At 30.0% G+C, this 21,997-nt stretch overlaps 1 protein-coding gene across 1 annotated transcript; it reads left to right on the top strand.

Annotated features, from left to right (window-relative positions):
- The first annotated feature begins 1,503 nt into the window (after positions 1–1,503).
- Positions 1,504–4,121, top strand: LOC123913294 (transcription factor IIIA-like). The gene is made up of 6 exons (XM_045963984.1): positions 1,504–1,710; positions 1,951–2,088; positions 2,763–3,054; positions 3,179–3,414; positions 3,527–3,670; positions 3,755–4,121. Exons 1-6 carry the CDS (start codon positions 1,582–1,584, stop codon positions 3,899–3,901), a joined length of 1,086 nt encoding a protein of 361 aa, XP_045819940.1. The 5' UTR covers positions 1,504–1,581; the 3' UTR covers positions 3,902–4,121.
- The last annotated feature ends 17,876 nt before the right edge of the window (positions 4,122–21,997 follow it).

The raw sequence follows: 21,997 nt of genomic DNA, 5'->3' as shown, positions 1-21,997 counted from the left end.
CTTTTTGTTTCCAAATTGAAAAAAATAACGCACATGAACAAGTATATTCACCAACATGCCCATAATGGCGCGTTGGATTCCTCCTCTTGCTGGGTCTGTTGAAGGAAATATTGACAGGAGTTAGCCTGCCTATTACTCGATTGATTGTGTCCGGAGGTCTGCTCGAGAGACTCTACTGGTGGTTTCTTGGCTGGTTTCATTAGTTTTGACTTTTGATGAAGCTGGAGATGTCTTGCCATCAGAGCTGATGTGTATTAAGCATGGGTTGAATGCTTTGAGCTGCGTTACTCTAATGTGTTTTGCAAGACCGACTCCATGGATGCGGTTAACAATATTATTGAAAGTAAATAGTAGACTTCACTTCTACACAATAGCTTCAGCTTTGAGTTTTTGCTTCTTTCGTTTTCTTTTCATTCTTTTGCTGGTCTTCTACCCTTTATATTCAACAAAAAAAATTATTCACTAACATGGTGTAACACGAGGGTTAGATGACAATGTTTGAGTGTCTTGATCATTTGATTTAGAGTTTGAGCCTTGACTATGCATATGAAAAAAAAATAGAGGTAAAAACCTTAATGAATTTCAATAATTTTGAGAGATTAATTTTTGCAGTTGCATGTGAGATGTGTTTGTTTGTTTTAGCTTTTCTTTTTTAATGATTTTTAGTGTATTAATTTTTTGTTAAAATGTTTTTTTTTTAAAAAAAAAAAGAAAAGCGAGAAATCGATTTAAATAGAGCTTCTCAAAAGTTGTTTTAAGTGTATACTTATTTTGTTACAAATTTTTCGGTAGTAAAATTTTTAAAAGCTCTAAAATGAAAAGTTAAAATTATCTTTGAGAGATGTCTTTTAAGCAAAATGTAATAAGTGTCGCATGTAGCTATTCATATTTTGAATAAAAACACATAAGTTTTGCATAATTGATTGCTCTTTTTTCCATAGTTTGAAATGGCTTGTTTTACACTCATTTTTTTTGTTTGTTGTTATATAGGTATTCACGGTTAAGACTAATTCCTCAAAATAATTTAGATTTATTTAAGTAGTTGATCTATTCTGATATTTTTTCATGCACTCAAGACAAATGATGAAATATTGAGTTGAATAGGTATGCTTTTCTTTTGATAAAAATTGCAGTGAAGTTCTCCTTTATAATATTTTTCAGGTTCTAATTTATTTATTTTTAAAAATTATAAAAACAATCAAACATATACAATATGCTTAAAAATAATCATAATTTTTTTGTCGAGCAGTCTAGTGGCTAGAAACCGGTCCCTGCATATATAATGCAATGTTCTACCAACCGAGCTAAGCTCATGAGACAATAATCATAAATTTTTTTTTAATAAAAATGTAATTAAAAAAATTTCTTCTTAAGTTTTTTTTTATTGATTTGTCTACTTAATTTTTGCTAACACGAGAAAGGGGCCTAAGCCCAACTAAACTCGAAACCCTAAACAAAAACGACACCGTATGGTTGGCCTATATATATACACTTATCAATTAGCAGCAACCCTAGTACCTTACTCATTCACTCTCCTTCAAATCGAACACTGCAATTTCCCAACAATTCGTTTCATCAACGATGGAAGAAACTTTGCAAAGTGATGAAATACCGAAATTCAGAGATATCAGACGCTATTACTGCCAATACTGTGGTATCTGTAGATCCAAAAAAACCCTAATTACCTCACATGTCAATTCAGAACACAAGGTACTATTTTTCCTGAAATTCAATCTTTCATCTATAGTTTAAACGAAATGGGTCTCTTGATTTCTTAAATATTGAACAACTTTTTCGTTGTATGAATTTGGGATTATTTTTTTTTTAATTAGGTTTAACAGCACCTTAATTCCTTGATTGTTTTACTTTTACTTGAATTTGGGTCTCTTAATTAGATATATTGTATATTTTTTTATATTGCTGTTGACATGTTTGTGATGTGTATTTTAGGAGGAGGTGGAGAAGGCAAGAGTTGAATCTGAACCTGATGCAGAGGGTGCTTTGAAATCTAATACTTGTGAAGAATGTGGTGCTAGTTTCAAAAAACATGCTTATTTGTTGCAGCATATGCAAAGTCATTCACTTGAGGTATTTGTTTATATAAAAATGTCACATTGTTCTATGTGATTTTGTTGTGCATACTTGAATATTGGAGCTTCTAAATTTAACTAGTTATACTTTATAATTCAATTATCATTTGTTCAATTATAAATGTGGCATTGTTCTTTTTGATTTTGTTGTTTATACTTAATATTGGGGATTCTAAATATAACTAGTTTATACTTATAATTCATTTATTGATTAAGTAGTTTGGTTTTATAGCATTTGATAGTTTGAATGGATATATCATATATGCGAAGATTATAATCATATGCATATTTCTATGTTTGGTCTTGTACCAAAAGTCTATTGCTGGAAGAATATTAATATGAATGAACTAAAGATACCTGTTTTTGCAGGAAAGTAATCTTTTAGACACTAAAATGATCTATAAAATTATAGACATTATAGTGTGAAGCATTGGATCCCAGATAAAGAACTCCAATATGCGCGAGGCATCACGCTTGGCCTTGTTGAATTAGTATCAGGTAGGGTGACCTCCTGAGAAGCTTCATCAAGGATATGCCTCGGTCACGCTCAATTCAAAATGAGGTTTGCAGTTTGTTCATGTGTCTCTTGTTCTTGTCAAAGCTCATTGGTAGTTGTCACTCTTCCGTTTGTTTCTTTTTCTAGTTTTAACAATTTCTTGTGATTTGTTACAGAGACCATTTGTATGTAGCCTTGAAGATTGTAAGGTGAGTTACAGAAGAAAGGATCATCTAAATCGCCACCTTCTACAGCATCAAGGGAAAACTTTTCAATGTCCTATTGAGAATTGCAAAAGTGGCTTCTCATTGCAAAGCAATTTGAAAAGACATGTTGAAGAGATTCATGATGAAAATTCGACCCCTATTAGAAGTGACGAAAATCAGAAGCAGTTTGTTTGTCCTGAAATTGGTTGTGGAAAGGTTTTCAGATATGCATCACAGCTACGGAAACATGAAGATTCTCATGGTTAGTTTCCTTTCTATATGAATTAGCAAATTTTATGTCCATTGTTTGTAGTATTGTCCTTTATTTTGATTTCTGAAATGTGTTGGCACAATTTTAAAAAAATTGTTTATTGTTTATTCTGCAGTTAAGCTCGATACGGTTGAAGTGGTGTGCTTAGAGCCTGGTTGCATGAAAGTTTTCACCAATGCAGAGTGCCTTAGAGCTCATGTTAAGTCTTGCCATCAATATGTGACCTGCGACACTTGTGGGACTAAGCAACTAAAGAAGAACATGAAGAGGCATCTCCGCACACACGAAACCAGCACTTCATTAGAACCCTTTAAATGTGAATTTAAGGGTTGTGACCGCACATTCTCAACTGTAAGATGCCTCCTATCATTAAATTGCATGGCGCACATGCTACATGAATTCTATTTTTTACTTTGTTGCATTTTCTAACTTTGAATATCCAATTGTGGGTTTGCATCAACAGAAATCAAATCTTCATACGCATCAGAAAGCAGTGCACTTTCAAGTAAAGCCGTTTGTGTGTGGCTTTCCTAACTGTGGAATGAGGTTTGCTTACAAACACGTGAGAGATAATCATGAGAAGACTGCTAAACATGTTTTTACCCTTGTAAGTTCTCTGTCCTTGCTTATTCTTGTGGTATATAATATTATCGTGAATTAAAATGCTCATTGATATTTACTTGATATATAGGGTGATTTTGAAGAAACTGATGAACAATTCAGGTCAAGGCCAAGGGGAGGGGTGAAGAGAAAATGTCCTACGGTAGAAATGTTGGTTAGGAAGAGAGTTACTCCACCTAGTCAATTGGAGAACTTGTTATTTATGCAGCACTGTTAGCAAGATGGATCTTACTCCACTCTAGGATAAAAGTTTTGTTGGCATGGTTTGATTGTTAGCAGTGTGTAGAAATTATGTATTTAACATTATGATTAGTTTACTGAAAGAAAGAAAAAAGAATTATGATCAGTTTTAGACGTATTTGATTAAGGATTAAATGTATAGTAAGAATGAATAATGATTGATGCTTATATAGTGTGAAAATTAAGTATTTTGATTATGCTCTCAGTTGTTTGTCACCTGAGGCTATGTATCCCTCAGGTGAATAAAAGAATTTGATGTGCACAAATTGTTCCTATTACCAACTCATGAATCATGATCAGTACCGAATTTGATCTAAGACTGCACAAAATGATTTGCCACTTAAACACAAATCCATAGGGCCTATCCAGTGGTCAAATAGAAAAATACCAAAAAATCACCAACAAGCTGCCATTACCTTTATACTGATACTGATGTCTGCCATTTGAAACCAATTTGAACCCTAAAATCTCACCTTGGAGAACCCTAATCCCCAAATGATCTTTTATTCAATTTCTGTATTTTTACCCTTTAATTTTTCATTTATGTTTGTATTTAAGAAAAAAGTGTCATTTAAAAAATTGAAAAACAAAATAATATCTAATGTGGCTGACAAATCATCATAATAGACATGTCCATGTCATTTATTTAGGTGTCATGTCATCAAAGTTGAAAGTCAATAAAAGAGGGACCAAATGTATGAAAATTTTAAAATAGAAGGACTAAAATCGCGGTAAAAATAAATAGGGAGGTACTACAATTGCAGATGTAATAGTATCAGGTAGGGTGACCTCCTGAGAAAATATGCCTCGGTCTCTATTCAAAATGAGGTTTGCAGTTTGTTCATGCGTCTCTTGTTCTTGTCAAATAGCATATTGACTAGAATTTCATCCTTGAGATGAATAAATAGAGTGTACGAGATTCAAACTTCAACTCTACATATATAATGCAATGTTCTTATCAACTGACTTAAGCTTACGGGAACATACTCATATATCTTTATTGGTTACCATATTTTGACACAAAAATGTTGGACAAAAATACAGCATCATACTTTCTTCACTCACAACACGGATATCGAGACGTGCAACAAATATTAAAAAAAGTAAAAAGTGTAGTTTTGTTGTATTTTTGTTAAAAAATTGTGTTTAAATAACATTTTTCCCATATATTATAAGGAATAAAATGAGTGAAGTTTGTATGAAAATGATGTATTTATTATTATATTAATAAAATCCATAATGTGAGTAGGACAAATGTCCTTCAAATTGTTAGGCTACGAATAGTTGATGATCTCCCTTATTAGGATTTGAAAACTCAAAAATATACATATGCATATTTGTGATGAACAAGATCTCGATAACCTTTAATTATATATCTATAAAAAAGAAAAAGAAGAAGAGTATAATTTTATGGTTACATGTATTTGAGTAGGAGTGGTAAGTTTGAGCACGACATAAAAGAACCTAATACACTCAGATTTGGATGTATTGTCTTACTTGTCAAGAAAATCTTTACGTTTTCTTTCTATAGTAATCCTTAATGTTTTCTAAATTATATTTCTAATCTTTGTTGCTTTCAAAAGTACGTATCATGTTAGTGGAAGTAATATTTATTTTACATGCATGTATAGTCTATAGAATGCCATTTTTTGGGAAAACTATGGATGCGAATACAAGAAAGAAAGAGAGAACAAATTATAAGGAGGAAATTGATGAATGTGACTATAAGAATAATCACGATCAGATCACAAATTAATGTGATTGGCCAATTAATACACTGTGTTTTCCACAAAGTCTAGAGTCAAAGCAGTTTTAAGAATTGTTTTCGTGAATTTAACTCAATGTCTAAGTTGGTAGGGACATCACATGCAGAGTCTGAGTTAGAACCCTGAACACCTGACTTATTTATCTAAAGGTGAAATTTCTGATCACTAAACTAACAATTTTAAGAATTTACTTAAACTAGAACATGTGTTTCGTGACATCTCGTGAAAGAATATTCATACCACCAAATTCATTCGCTCAAATAAGGATACATTTGCATTTTTTTTAATAATTTAAAAAATCTAACCATATTCATATCTTATAAACATGTCCTCCTCCAAATAGGTTCTAAATCCGATTTCAATGTTAATTTTATTGCAAATTCAATGTTAAAATTGGTTTTAACAAAGCTCTTATTCGTTCAAAGACCATATTTTCTATCTGTCTAACTTTCGTCAAAATGGACACCAAAATATTTAAACATGTGAACCCTATAGGTTTTCCTTAATGATATTAGACAATCACTAAGATGCAAACATTATGTCAATATAAAGGGTAAACCTTAAATCTAACAACACCCGATAAATGAAAATATCTCACGAATCTTGAGATATTTCATGTATCCGATCATTGGAAATTAGTACAAATACGTGTGAGAAAAATCTTATGACGAGTCCAACACCGTGTCTAGGTAAAAAATCGTAGTGGCCGGAAACACATGTCATGTCTCCTTGAAAATACCCATGATGGTCAATTAATTCAAAGTTTCCCAACGCTTTTTGGTAAGTTATAGAATATATGTACACCATTGTTTGAAAATGCTACTACGTCCTATCTCGTGGTTGACCCATCATAACCCAATTATGTTGACTCCTACAAATCCTTGGTACGATCAAATACACTAAAGTATAATGTATTTATGTATCTAAAGATAAAAGTAGAATTCTTCAAATATAAAGAGAAAGTTGGTATAGTTCAAATTTATCCGAAGAAAAAAATATAGTTTTTTTGTTTTTTTTATATAAAAGTAGACCTCGTGTAAAAAATATCATAATCTAGTAAGTTTTGTTTTACTTTATTTTCTATGACTACAATATACATGTTCACATTTTTTAACATACCTAAATCAATTAAGAAAACACGTCTTTAATTAACCACAAGACTAAACAAGATTAATCAATAAATCAAACATTTGAGTTTTCTAAACAAGGGGCTTAGTGTGCAATGTATTAGTCAAAACTTTAGAAAATGGAAAGAAACACATTGTCATTCAAGTAGGCAAGTAGCAAAGTATAGAATAATAAATAAATGCAAAGAAAAAGAATGAGTTGGTGAGTGGTGTGGCAAGTAAAAGCCACGTGATTGAAGATACATTGCACAAAGCCAAAAACAAATAATGACATATCATATGGGATTTACATCAACTTGCATATATTCTCCCCTTTTTGCACATTTCTGCCACCCTCCATGCATTTTTTGCAATTACAATTCATAATCATAATGTGATGCTCTTGTCTCTGACTTGCCAGCTTTGATTGATTTTAACCAAAGTTATATGAATCAAATCTTCAACTTGGTCCTTCAATTGTAGTGACCATAAATAGTTAGGATGACTTTTAGATGATCAAATTTGTCAAATGTTATATACTAATATATACTCCTTAGTACGCTGACGTGACATGTGAGTCAATATTGTCCATGTGGCAAAACATGCTGATGTGACATGTGAGTTACTTATCACATGTGTGTTGACTTCGGCAAAATTAGTGGAGGCCATTCTTTTGCAAATGGAGTTAAAGTTAGGGTCTTACTAACATGTGCCCTTAGGACACATGGCAAGGATCCCAAAAGTAGAATATATAGTTACATTGAAAAATACAATAAATTGACTTTTGAAAAGTTAAATGCACGGTTTTTGAGAATAATATTTCTATATTAAGTTTCTTATCATGTGCCCTTAAAGCATATTTTAGCATTTGCCCTAAAATTAAAAGATCAAAATTGCAAGTCTCTAAAAGTTAGAAACTAGTGCTTATTTGTTTGCTTGAACTTAGATAAACTCGATATGCTACTTCAAAGATAAGTTGTGGATAAAGTGACCAATATATATTTTAAAACTCAAGGGGACCATTTGAGATCTTTCAATTTAGTCCTTAAAATTATTTTAAAGAGATTAATGTAGTTATAAAATTTCAATTTTATACACAAATTTAGAAGGGTTTGTTTCCCTATAGATTCTCTCAACCGGCCGGTATCATCCTATATTCCAAATTCCATTTTATGCATTATATATTTTTAGAAGTTTTTTAATGTTAAAGATCAAAATTTGCTTGAACTACAATTTTAATAACAAATTAAAATTAATAATTCACTCTTGGATTATGGTAATAACAATAATAATAATAAAAGGTACAAGGCCATTCCTATTTTGATACAAACTTACGAAATGCAATGAATTGGGACACTCTCATTCAGAGATATCCTTAATAGAAGCTCTTATCCACCGTGTTTTCAGAGATATCAATCTCATCTTCACTACTCCCACTCCTATTCCCATATTGATTCTTGTTTAATTATATCTTTTGTGGTTGCCATTTTCAGTTTCCAATTCAAAGCATTCTTGGATTTTGGGAGCATCTTTCAATAAAATCTCAATCTTGTGAATATTTCAACTCATTGGACTTAAACTAAAAAGACAAGTATGGGATTATGTATTTTTATTTGTGGGAGTTGGGAATTATGGTTTTTCATGTTGTATTCTTTTCATCGTATCTGTTTCCAATGATAAATATTTATCATAAATAAACATTTTTTTTTAACTTTAAGATAATTATTTCTATGTTTTATTTAAGTATCACAGTAAAACAGTTTGTAAGATAATTAAGAACTGTCTCTATATTTATAAATTTATGCTCAAGTTTATCTCATTTAATGTGAGAATTTAAATACACATCTCCTTCACGACCAGACATCTACGAAGTGATATAAGTGACACGATAGTGAAAACCTAATAACAGTTGACTCAATAGATCTTTGAACATTATAGAATTTGGGTTGATTTAAATTAACCTTAAAAATATGACTTGTATGCTAATATTTATACCTCTAATTTATAAATTCATATACATGTTTTATTCTATCCAATATTGGACTCTTAAAGAGTCTTATATCGGTTTTTAGATGGCTTCAATATATATTTATAACTAGACACAATCATCATCGCACAAGCCGATTTTGTAGGATTAAATTATGCCCAGCTACCAATTTTAAAAAGGTATCAAAGCCTCCTCCACGATCCTTAGAGTTACCCGCAATTATATCTTTGATCAGGCCACCCATCATTTATATATGTGCACCAAGTGCAATAGTTCCATCAATTGTGAGATGGCTTGAATATATTTTTATATAAGTTATGACAATCCTTACCTTACAAGTCAATTTTGTAAAATTGATGAGTTAGACCTAAATCTTAATTCTAAAATTAACAAAAACCCATATTACATTAGGCTAAGCAAGCGTTCGTGGAGTTAAAAAAAAAAAAAAAGTGTTCGTGGAGTTGAACTTAAACTCTTGTATATATAGAGTTTAGCTTATGAGGTACCTATATATATAAATATATAATTGTCTTGATGTATAAATAATTTATGTGTGTGATCTTTGTCACAAGAAGTTTTTTACTACGATTTTGTGTTGATTCTATTTTGTTGAGGATTATTTAACGTTGACGATCATTTTTATGTGTTTTTTTTTTTGACACAATCATTTGTATGTGTTAATTGTTAAATTATTATTATTATTATTATTGAATTTTGAAGTTACCAAGCAATGTTTTACCAATTCACAACAAAAGCCCCAGAATTAAAATGTACGTTGTCTAATCATGCATGAGTTCCAAATGGTAGGTTTGTGTTGCAATTGACCAGATGAACGCCATTTGGTGGATTTATGTAAATGTCATTTTCATACAATGGGAATTCAATCATCCTTTTGTTTTTATACATTTCAATTTTTCGTCAAAATTGATGACTTTGTGCCTCGTGCTCTCTCTCACTAAATTTTAATGAGCACAGTGTGTGAAGAGAGAAAATATATATATGGGTGTATATATATTTTTTTTCATATAAATTGTTTGTGATTCATATATATAATATTTTAGTTTTGAGTGAAGATAATATGGTACTCCGTCTCCCATGTAAACAAAAAAAAAAATGGAGTATGAGATATGATATTCTTATAGTAATCCTAAACATTTAGTCTTAAAGTGTGTTTAGATATATACCTATTAGAAATTCTCTAAGTATATAATTGAGTCATCCTATATGTCACAAAATTGAAATTTATTTAATGTGTATATATGATACTAGTATATAATTCAAATTTCTTAAGAAGACAATATGTATCTTTTCTTCTAAATTTTTGTATTGCCGACTTTAATTCGTAAATATATCAGATAAAGTTGAATTATCTAATCCATGATGTGCTTACAAAAATATAGTACTCCCTTTCGTTCAAAAAAAATTATATAGTACTCCCTTTAATATTAAATATAAGAGAAAATCAAACGAAAAACATTAATATTTGTAATTCAATTTTCTTTAATATTTAAGATTATTTTTTTTATTAACTTTCTGGTTCTTAAAAAAAAAAAAGCTTCAATAATTCAATGTTCAACCGCAAGATAAATAAAATACTATAAAAAATTATTTTCATTAAAAATTAAACTCGATTAGTTATCCTAAATAATTTGTCTTAAACGGTGGTGTTTATTAACCATTTAAATTTAAAGTCTTGGTTTGTATTTTTTGTTAGTACATAAGACGAATTATATATTGTTGAGTCATCACGAGAGGACAGTCGATATATTGGGCTCAAAAACAACTTCATAAGTGAGTTTGACATCACAGTTTAATCCAAAATTTTAAGGTGGTTTATGGGTTTTATCACGGCTGCGGAAATTAGAAACACATGCAATGAATGGATAATAAAATGCTAATGGAAGTTGACAATGATTTGGTAAAAGTATACAGTACTTAATTAAAGATGATGCTCTTGATCATACGTAGCCAATGTTATCAGCTAATATTAAGTTTGACTAATTTGAGGAGCTGGAAAATTCTGTCGCACAAAAATCAAGCATATATATACTATTACAAAGAAATAATATGAAATGAAATACGAATAATATTATCCATTTTTATCATAATGCATACGAATAATAGTATGGTATTTACTAAAATCAACATAAAAATTACATATAAACAAAATAAATATCACATATAAACAAAATTTATATATATACTCCCTCCGGTCCTTTTTATAAGAAACACTTTGAAATTTTTATTTGGTCCTTTTTATAAGAAACACTTTAACACAATTCCATTTGTACCCTTATTAAATACAATCAAATAATTCATTATAATGCTAGTGCATTAATTAGAGAGTCCTATTTCACATGCTAGTCAAAGGTTAGTTTTGGAATATAACATAAAATGTTAGAATCATTAATGAGAAAATTTACCTTCCTTGGTCTGTGTGATTTTGTCAAAGTGTTTCTTATAATAAGGACCGGAGGGAGTATTTTTTGAAAATATAAATAAATATAATATATAAAAACTTAAATATATAAGTATAAATATTATTTTAATAAAATATATGAAGACGGAGTCTCCGCGAAACGAGAAATAAATCACCTCCCTATCCTCAAACCTGTGGAGGATCTTTCTCCCCCATTTGAAAAATTTTCTTTTTTCGAATCCTCAAACCGAACAATCCCCACATGGTTCCCACTTACAATTATAAATAACATCCCTAATTAAATATGCAATGAAGCTAAAATATGCATTTTTACTTATAAAATATTATGAAGAGAGCATGTAAAATAAAAATTACTACCGAACCTTTGAATTACTCAATCTGAAGAAATGTGAATGCATTAAAACGCATTTGAAGAAGCATATAAAACGTGCTACTTAGTACTAGTAGTACTGTGATACATGCACGCATTTAAACAAAAACAGAGGAAACGTACGTACCGGTAGTTGTTAGTTGTTACGGATGTGTTCCAAAAGTGACGGCAACATGTCTATTTACTCTTGTCAAATTGAAATTCACCATTTTGAGTATCATCATTTCTAGTTATTTTTTCTTCTACAAAAGTTTTTTCTACTCGAGTAATTCTATTTGTGGTGTATAGAGCATCAAATGTAGGTATCTCAATTGAGATTTAAATTTTTATTGCACGTACTACAATGTACTGAGCTCAATTCGCTATTTCTGACATTTATAAATAAGACAATCAATGTATTGAAAGTATTGCTAATCTTTGATTTCAGTTACAAGACTCTCATTCGTTGGATACGATTCCTAATAATATTAAGGTCACACTTTTGCTAAAAATAGGTTTGGTTTCCAGGAATATAAATTTTGTTAATATTACTTTGGAGCACCGAACTCATTTTTCCTTTCGCTTGGTTTTACATGTAAGTCTTTTAATGAGGCAATGGTATATTGGTATTTATAAGCTCTCGGCCGGCCACTTTGGGTTTTGATCTTGTTTTCCAAGTCTTCTGATATTCTTTTTTCTTCATTTTAATATATTTGAGAGATAGCTTCTCTGTTGAATCATTAAAGTGGTGTCAATCTAGTTGGAATGTCTTTAATTTTTCAACTAAGTTTCTTTTTTTTTTTCTTAACAAAAAAGTACACATATACTCCAGAAAAGTTAATTACACAATATTTAAAACAAAATTTTGATGTTCAATAGTCATTTTCTTTTCATCAAGTATATTCTGTATGAGAATAAACTAAAGCACAGGCTCTGCAAGCTTTGCTTTTTCTAGTTTTGCTTTTTAGGCAAGTAGGTGAGAAACAGTAATAATTTAAATGGCTAAGAGCATTGAACCATAACCATGCATGTCATAAATTCAAAATTTGTACAGTAACAATAGTACTAATTTTATTTTTGACACTAACATACATTGAATCTAAACGAGTCTTTATTTTGAATTTCAGATATTTCTGCTGGATGATGGAGTAATTAAATGGCAAGGGGATGTAGTCATAATTAAGAATAAGATGTAGTCATAATCACTTGCAAGGGGGGTATAGTCATAAAATTTAGCCGAAGCTAGCTAGCAATAAGATTCATTTTACCTAGTACATTATTTACATTTTCAAAGGTCCAATGTTTTTGACATTTTTATAAATAAATTTAAGAGAATTCCAATGAGATTAATTGTATGCATTTCAATTTCAAGGTATATAGTATTTGAGGCTACGTTGAATTGACATTTAACGCACATCTAAAATGAAGCTACAAGTTGTAGCTTCATAGCTTCATGTACGTTAAATACATGAGTCAGGTGCTTGACATGGAACAAAAACAGTTAGTGTCTAGTTATAGACTTTCTCAAATACTATTCGTGTTAATAGGATTTAGATTGACGACAATTACAAAAGTATGCATTTACACACTTGTTAATTGATTTTGATCATTGATTTAATTAAGATCATTAAGCTGGATTGGAGGACGTCTTATTGTTTTGTCCTATTTGTGGTTGATCCTTGCCTCTATCTTCTTGAGAGATATTTTTTTCTCATGGTGGTGCCTTTTAGGGGATCCAGTCTTTTGGCGGTGTGTCTTGTTGATTTCCTTGCAGTTTTCTTTGTGTGTTTTTTTTATCTGTCTTACCATAGAGATTTTTGAATTCTGGTTAAGTGTACTTCTGATACCTCTTTATTTTTCTGAATTATCTCTTATACTGTTTTCGTTTTTTTTTAATATATAATATATTTATCATTCAAAAAGAAAATCATTAAGCTGGTTACATTATACCCTAACCAAATTAATCATTTTTAAATAATATATATTATTTTCAAATCGGAAAGTACACATATACAAAATAATAATTAAATACATTTTTTTTTTCACACAAATAATTAAATACATGTTAAAATGCACATTCCCACAAAGTTTATAAAAAATGAAGTTTAAGGCCGTGGGAGAAATCTCCATAAGATAAGGAAGTTCATGCTTAATTATTGCTTAATTGTGTGCACTATTTCACTCTTGGTGCTATTTGAAGTTGTTGGAGTGTTATCAATTGAAAATGCCATAGATGAGAGACAACTCATTTTAATAATGAGATTAAGCTGCTTTATATATGTTTATTATGATATACTGTACAATGTTTAGTAGTTTATTGAGCTGTGAGTTTTTTCTGTCCTACATATTGTTTTGGGGTTTAATTAATTAAGTGTGTTTTAATTAGGTATAGACATAGTTAATTAATTGGCATGCAATTGGATTATGCATGATATCATTTTTTTTTGTCAAGGCATGATATCATTTTTAAGTAGATGTGTCATTTATTTAATAACTTTTTTATTGATTTGCTGGTTGCAACAATCTCTTGGGCAGTTACATAAAGTAGGAGAATGAAGAACTAAGACAAAAAGACATAAATTTTGAAGGAAAAGGGCCTAATATCTGCAACAGAGTGTCAAAAAAAATTATAGCCACAAAGTGGCACTTATTTGATATCAAAGGCTCTTTGTTGTCGGATTTGATTCTCAAAGAATTTCGGCACATGATTTTAAATTGAGTTAATGGGGATAATATATTTTTCATAAACTAGATATCTTATCGTAGAGATTAATCCTCGAGTTTTGTGGAACTTAAGTGAGCGTCAAACTCTCCCTAAAATTTTTAACACTATTACATGTCCAAGTCAGAGAATGAATTCTAGACTTTAGCTAAGCTAAAAGAGACTTTTGCAGTCTCATAAAAGTACTCTCGAATAATGGGGAAATATCCTATCAGGATGAATTGGTTTTAAACTATTTAATTCTATAATAAGATTTTTTAGAGTCTATTAGTTTTAAAACACATTGAATCTTGGCTTGCCTATTTATTTAATTTAAAGTTGTTCATAATTTTGCTAGAGCATCTGTATTTCACTCTAATGAATTGGGAGGGTAATAATTTTGCTAGACTGAAATAGAGATGCTCTAGCAAAATTATGAATAACTTTGTTGGCTTGCCTCCGAATAAAAACTATGTTGTAGCTAGCATTAGAGTGAAGTAAGAACCTATAGGAGGATAAGAGAGTTCTTAGCTCATTCTCATACATACAATCGTCCATCAAAGGATTACCAAAATGTTGATCCTCTCAAAACCATGCATAGGTCGTGACTTCGAAAGGAAAAACCATTGTATGTGCTTGTACAAAGGAGCGCCCGAGCTATCACAAAAGCAAACTCCTATATGCCAAACCTCTTCTCATTCATGCAAACTCCTAGATTTATAGGTCCTCTCACTTATAAAGTGTTCAACCTCCACTTTTCTAAGTAATGTGGCACTTAACCACTCACACATGCCACAACAATCTCCCCCTCAAGTGTGAGTCCATCCACTCTAGGATATGCTCTCCCTCAAGCAAAAGCTTTCTTCATCCTACACTAATACCACCGTTAGCCACACTGCTCAACGGGACCCGCCGCCTGACCACCTTTGTCAAGAAGACTTTCGATACAAGAAGTCAGTTCAACCATTCGTCGAACCATCGACTCTGATACCACTGTTGGGTCACAAGGGGGCAATCAAGGAGATCATCCACATTGGGTTCACGAACAACTTCACAAGTGAGTTGGACACCACACTCTTACCAAAAACTTTAAGGTGTTAGGTTTATGGGTTCTTTCACTTATAAAGTGTTCAACCTCCACTTTTTTAAGCAATGTGGAACTTAACCACTCACACTTGCTACAACAATCAGTTGTAATCGCATAACAAGTCTGAAGCGGTCGAGCAAGTTAAAATAGGATTAGCTTCTTATATTTTTATGGATCATTTAGGTCGAAACCTAGTCAGCCTTACAAAATTGAAACTTTTTAAGTTATATAGTTACTTTATACGATTAATATTAGATACACATGCTATAAGTGGGATGATATGTGACAAAAACAATTAATACTACTAACTATGGATATTATTTAAACTCTTCTAAATTTGCTATTCTTTTTTATTTATATTTTTCCTAAATTTGTAGATCTCACTAGCTTATAGGATAGAATGGTGTGTTCACTAAACATTTTTATTTCTTTTTATGAAGCCACTGAATACTGTATTTAGTTATACATCCATGATATAATGTATGATAGCAAGATTTATTTCTCTGCCAAAGCATGTATTTAGAAAATAAAAATGTAGATTTCTTAACAATGTGAGATTTAATTTCTTAACACACTTTCTCGCGTCTAAATCTATTGGACTTTTGATATGGATATAAATTATGGATGATCAGATCAGAAACCTGATAACATGTAGCACAACTATCTTAGAATTAAGAATGAAGTCTAACTCAATCTTACAAACCAATTTATAAGATGATTATTGTCTCTTATTTATAAACCGATTTTATATTTTAAATAGGGTTTTTCTATTATGTACAACTTTACACATATTACGAAATTCAATATAATAAATTTACATCGAAACTTATGCATTTCATCTTAAATGTTTGACAAATAACATACATTAAAAGCCATTGCAAAGTTGATAAGCACAAGTGCACAACTACACAACAAATTTACAACATTTGAAAAATATATCTCAAGTCAAGTGTGTGTATATATTGGGATCTGCTGTTCTGATTTTGCCGATTCGTAGCAGGACCATAACTGTACACATGATTTCCCCTCCAAACACTAAATCGAAATTAATTAATCAATTAATTTAATTTAATCAAAACTTATACTACTAGTAGTAAAACAAAACATTAAATAAACTAACCCATGGGTCCCACTACCCCACTTGCATTCATCGAAAATCGAATTTAGACCCAATCCAATGAATCACGCGCCACAACCTCTTATAAATATTCCCCCAAATTCTTCACCCTTTTCACTTTCCTCTTTCTCTCTCTATTACTCCAAAAATCTCACAACAAATTCGCAATCGCCACAAAAAAAAAGTAGTCACATATTCCAAAATTACGATTCTATCCTCGGTTCAACAATCGTGAATTACATCGCCGTCGGCGGAACATGATCGTTAGAGAAACGACGGTTACAATAAAAAGAGTATGGTTCGTTGTTTCACTTTAGGTTCCGTTTTGATTCTAATTGCAATTGCGGCTTCAATGGTTGTTCTTCCTTTGATGCTTCCGCCGCTTCCTCCACCGCCGTTGGTTCTTCTTTTCTTTCCCGTCGGAATTATGGCGGCGCTTGTTGTTCTCGCTTTCTCGCCTTCAGAAAACGTTAAAAACGTCGTCGTTCATTCGTCTTAGGGATTCGTGAAATCGTTGACGGTGGATCTACATTTTGAGTTTCTCGAATGTTCCGATCGGTTTCTGAAGATTTATTCAGTTGTTTTTTCTTTTTCTTTTTCAGTTTTTATTATTTTTAATTTCTAATATTAATTTTTGGTTACTTTGTTGATATGAAAGGAAATTGTATAACGGAAAATCAAAAGGAAAATACTAATAGTAGTATTAAGGAAAGATTCATTGTATTATCATTGCGGCTTTAGAAGATTAGTAATATTATTATATATTTTTTTTGTAATTGTGATTTAGGATTACACGTTTACTTCTTATGAGAATTAAATTTAAATTATTTTGACTAATTTTTCTAATTTTAGTATTCCTGCAACTGCCGACCGGCTGCTAATACAGTTTAATATTGAGAAATGTCTAAATTATTATACTTGTAAGAGAAGTTTAATTTTTTAAGTTTAAATCAGGTATTTTGTACGCGTGATTATAGATACTATTAATCTTTCGAGTCTTATGAAATTTAAATAAACGACTGACTGTTCATAATGGTTTTAATATTGTTTTGTATTTAAATCACAGATTAAATTTAGACATTAATTAAACTAGAAGAGATTTGTATTATTTTATTTAAATATAAATGTTCTTTATACTTGTAAGGTATACTTGTAAGAGAAGTTTACCATGCGCTTTTTCTCTTTAAAAAAGTTTTAACTATAACTAAATATTTTCTTTAATTAATGTATTTCATGTATTAGAAATACTTCTCCACATAATAGAAGTTATACCATTATTCAGAACAATGGAATCAAGATAATCATATTTAGTTTGAAAGATACTTGCTCACAATTTACTAGTCAGATTATTGCCAAACAAACTTCATCGTGTAGGCCTCATTAAGAACAACTTTGAGGGAGATATGGTATATCCATCTAAAACTTTGAAGCATTAGGTTAATGAATTATCTTTTTTATAACTCCAACATTATTTCTCAAGTCTTTGTTTCCACATCCTATAATCGATAAAATACCAGGATCCACTCTTGTTTCCCCACCAAGTCGAATCACGATTCTGATACCACTTGTTAAGAAGTCCAGAAGAGCTCGGGATAAACAAAAGGGTCTATATTTCAGGACCACAAGAAAGAGAGACACCACATCTCCACCACAAATGAGGGAGACGCCGCATCTCCATCCAAAACCTTAAAACATTAAGTTAATGAGTAATCTCTCTTATAAATCCAACATTTTTTTTATTCATAGTCGATGTGAGATTTAACCAGTCACACTTGCTAACAAAATTAATGTGTTAAAATATAACAATTTTCTATTTAATAATGTAAAAAAGTTAAAATGCTCAAGTTTAAAAAAAAATGTTTTCACATTTACTCTATTCAGTCTCATATATATATGCAAAAATGTTTTTTTTTTAATTCATTGAATAAATGATGTATTTTACTATAGTTCAAATAGATATTAATTATTCAATAACTCTAAAAAGTTAATTATTACTTTTATATGAGACCAAAAGAGTTCTTTCTTAATATGTGCCTAAAGAGACATGTTTTCCCTTATATAATTTTTTTATAAACATAACTCTAATTATTTTATACATTTTCTATAAAGTATATTTTTTCTCATAATAGGTAAACTTATAAAATAATGTAAATTTTATAAAAAAAAAAAAAAAATTAATTTTTTGGTCAAGTAGCCTAATGGCAAGACTCACATCACACATTTAAATGTGGAGAAACGTGAAATCCGGGGTTTGAACCCCGACCACTCTAATAACATCCCCGATAGCTACCATTTGAGCTGCACTTATGGGACAAATTATTATAAATTTAATATTATTAATTAATTTTTTAATTTTATTTTTTGTTTTGGTCAAGTAGCCTAGTAACTAGAAAATCAACCTTAAATGTGAATAAGTGGAGTGTCCTGGATTCGAACTCAGGCTCCTGCACATATAGTGTGATATCCTTACTGACTGAGTTAAACTCACAAGAACAATTTTTTTTTTATAAGCATTTTTTTTAGTTTTCATGATTTAATCAATCAAGTTCTATGATTAGATATGAAGGCAGTATATAAGATATTTCCATCTCTTTCATTAAAGAAGCATAAACTATAATAAAACAAAAAGAAACAAGTAAAACAAAATATATGATATTTATCTCCTACGTCATATACCCCATATGGCCATGGACACCCTCATATACCCTCTAGATAAACGTATCTACATGCCGTTTTAGATCACCTCCTAAAATATATTTTTACTTAAATATTTATATATCTTACTAAACTTTTGAAATCCTCCCAAAGATTTACTACCTTTTATTACTCTCTTGTTCCCTTCTTGTGGTGCATATATATTAATCATATAAGTTTTTATTGGGATTTTCCACGCATATTAAGAAAAATTGGTAGTGTAATAAATGTGTACTTTTTGGATATTACAATTATTAAATTGTCCATGGTGAAAAGATGTATTTGTAATTGACTTTTCAAATTTCAATGTAAAGTAAGGTTATGTTTTGAAAAGTAATAATAAATATTTCTAGGAAATTAAAAATGAGCTTATATTTAGGACAAATTTTATCTTTAAAAGGGTGCTTATAATTCGGGACGGAATGAGTATTACTTATAGATAAATCTATATATTAAAATTGTGGACACCTTAATCTGAAGAATAGTACTACTACATTTAAAATCTTATCAGATAGTACTACATAGAAGTAGAAGCTAGAAAAATCAGGGTTCAAAATTTGGTACACATGAAAAACATTTTAGTCAAAGTAGTATTGATTTTCTCAAGATAGTTTGAAATTTGAAGTTTAACTAGACCTGAGAATAAAAACAAAAATCTAGAAAATTTTAAATGTTTTAAATGAGTGCATCCAACTTAGTCAAAATCAGGGGAATTTAATATTTTCAGCTTACAACACAAAATAAAATCTAGTGTGAAGAAATAAAGGTAAAGTAAAGTGAACGTTAAATATGTGATAAAAAAATACAGATAGAAAAATAAATTTGTTTTATGAAAAATATAGGGAAAAAAATGTAATTAAAGATGATTTGTTTTTTTTATATCAATTAAAGATGAAATTCATTTAGCAGTATACTATTAGATTTTTTTTTTTTACTCTATTAGATGATCAAATCTTAGAATGATAGTACATCTAAAAAAATAATGGTAGTATATTTGAAATGATCATATCTGAGTGGAATTTGTCTAATCACCATAATTGACTCAATGGATTAGTGTCCAAATCAAGAACAAGAATTGTTTGACTACCAATGAAAGATGGAAAACACACCAAAAAAACCTTAATTGAATTGTTGAAATTTATTAATGTTGTTTGAGTGTGACAACAGAATATAAGAATGATTGAATTTGTCATGATAAGTTGAAGGATTATTATTTCAAAATTCTTGATAAACATTTTGTTTTGGACTGAACAGTAGTCAGCAGCTAAGCTTAAAACATTAACAATGAAAAATAAATAAGTAATTAAATGATATTGTTACAACTTTGCCATATATATTTATAGAGCAAAATAAAGGTTAAAAAAATGGACCTAGATAAATGTATTTGGTAAATGAAAAATTAGAAAGTGGTTTATACTCATTGCCATAAGTTGGCTTAAAAATGGTTAGATATGCAGTCATCATCCATCACTTTTCTTGTTAAAGGAAGCAAGACTTCACTTTTTGTGTAAGAAAAAAAAGACCCAATTATTTTTATTTCCCTAATCTTGTTAATGAATGCCTAACCAAGTAGTTAAGTGATTAATCTCAATTAGAAGAGAAACATTCCTTTCTAAAATTTTAGATTTAAATGCACTTTGCTTCCTCTTTTTCTAAAACAATATTTTTGGTCGGAGATATTTAAATATTATGCATGCGATTCTGGATTCGATCCTCTGTATTGTAAACAAAAACAAACTATAAATAATAAAAAATAAAGAATTCAAGGTTCGTATTTCAACTCCTCCAATAATATCTTAGTAGTTACTAGCTAGCTAAGTTGTCCTTACATTACGACACGATAATAAATTGATGAAACTCAAATCCCTTTATTTTGTCAAACTTCATTATTATTGCATCTAATATTTCTCACAAAATTTGCATGCTTTCAAATAGTTAAGTTAGAACTTTACTTCCCATTAGTCTTTTTTACTAATTATTTGCCATTAGTTATGGTTGGTTATATTTGCAAATTGTACAACACTAAATAATTAGCCACCTTTGAATGGGAGAATTTTTGCTAGTGGGCTGCTTGACCCTCCCCATACCTATGTTACATTGAAGTTTCCTTAATGTACCTTTCAAATCCGACAACTAGTGAATAATATTACTTGAAATGAAATTACATGTTAGTTTCCTTTTTGGGGGAAACATTTTATCATGTCTTTTGTTTTTTATATTTTATACTCCTAGGATGTTACAACCATACTTTGTCACTTTCAATTTCACCCAGTTACCTAATTTAAAAGTGATATGATATGAGGTTTTATTAATACTAAAATTAGTATTTTTTTGGCCTAACATAAGCATATTAGATATATAAAATCAACTCTAATATACATTATTAGAATTTATCTTGATATCCCGTGAGCTTAACTCAGTTGACCTGAATATTGTATCATATATGCAGGAGGCCAGGGTTTGAACATCAGTCATCCCACTTATCCATCTTAAGGGTTGAATTTCTAACTACTAGACTACTTGACAAAAAAAAAATTATCCCTTGATATGTTTTGATATCATCTTAAAATGTAAGTTTTAAGTCAAACTAAACTGTGTAAAAAAAAAAGTCAAACTAAACTCTTAAAATTAAACATTTGTGTGTTGTACAATAGATCTAAGATAAATTTTGATACAATTTTTAAACTATGTTCTCAAAACTACATCTATTTTCAATGAGATTTAAATTTTGTTTTTTAAAATTACAAAGTCAAACTCTTATCGGTGTACTGATGTCGATATTGACAAAACATGTAAGCTAAACTCACCACTAAGACACAAAGGTTG

This window comes from Trifolium pratense, linkage group LG3 (assembly GCF_020283565.1).
Source record: "Trifolium pratense cultivar HEN17-A07 linkage group LG3, ARS_RC_1.1, whole genome shotgun sequence".
Lineage (NCBI taxonomy): Eukaryota > Viridiplantae > Streptophyta > Magnoliopsida > Fabales > Fabaceae > Trifolium > Trifolium pratense.
Note: the sequence above shows the minus strand (reverse complement) of the source record. Positions and strands in the feature narration are given on the sequence as shown.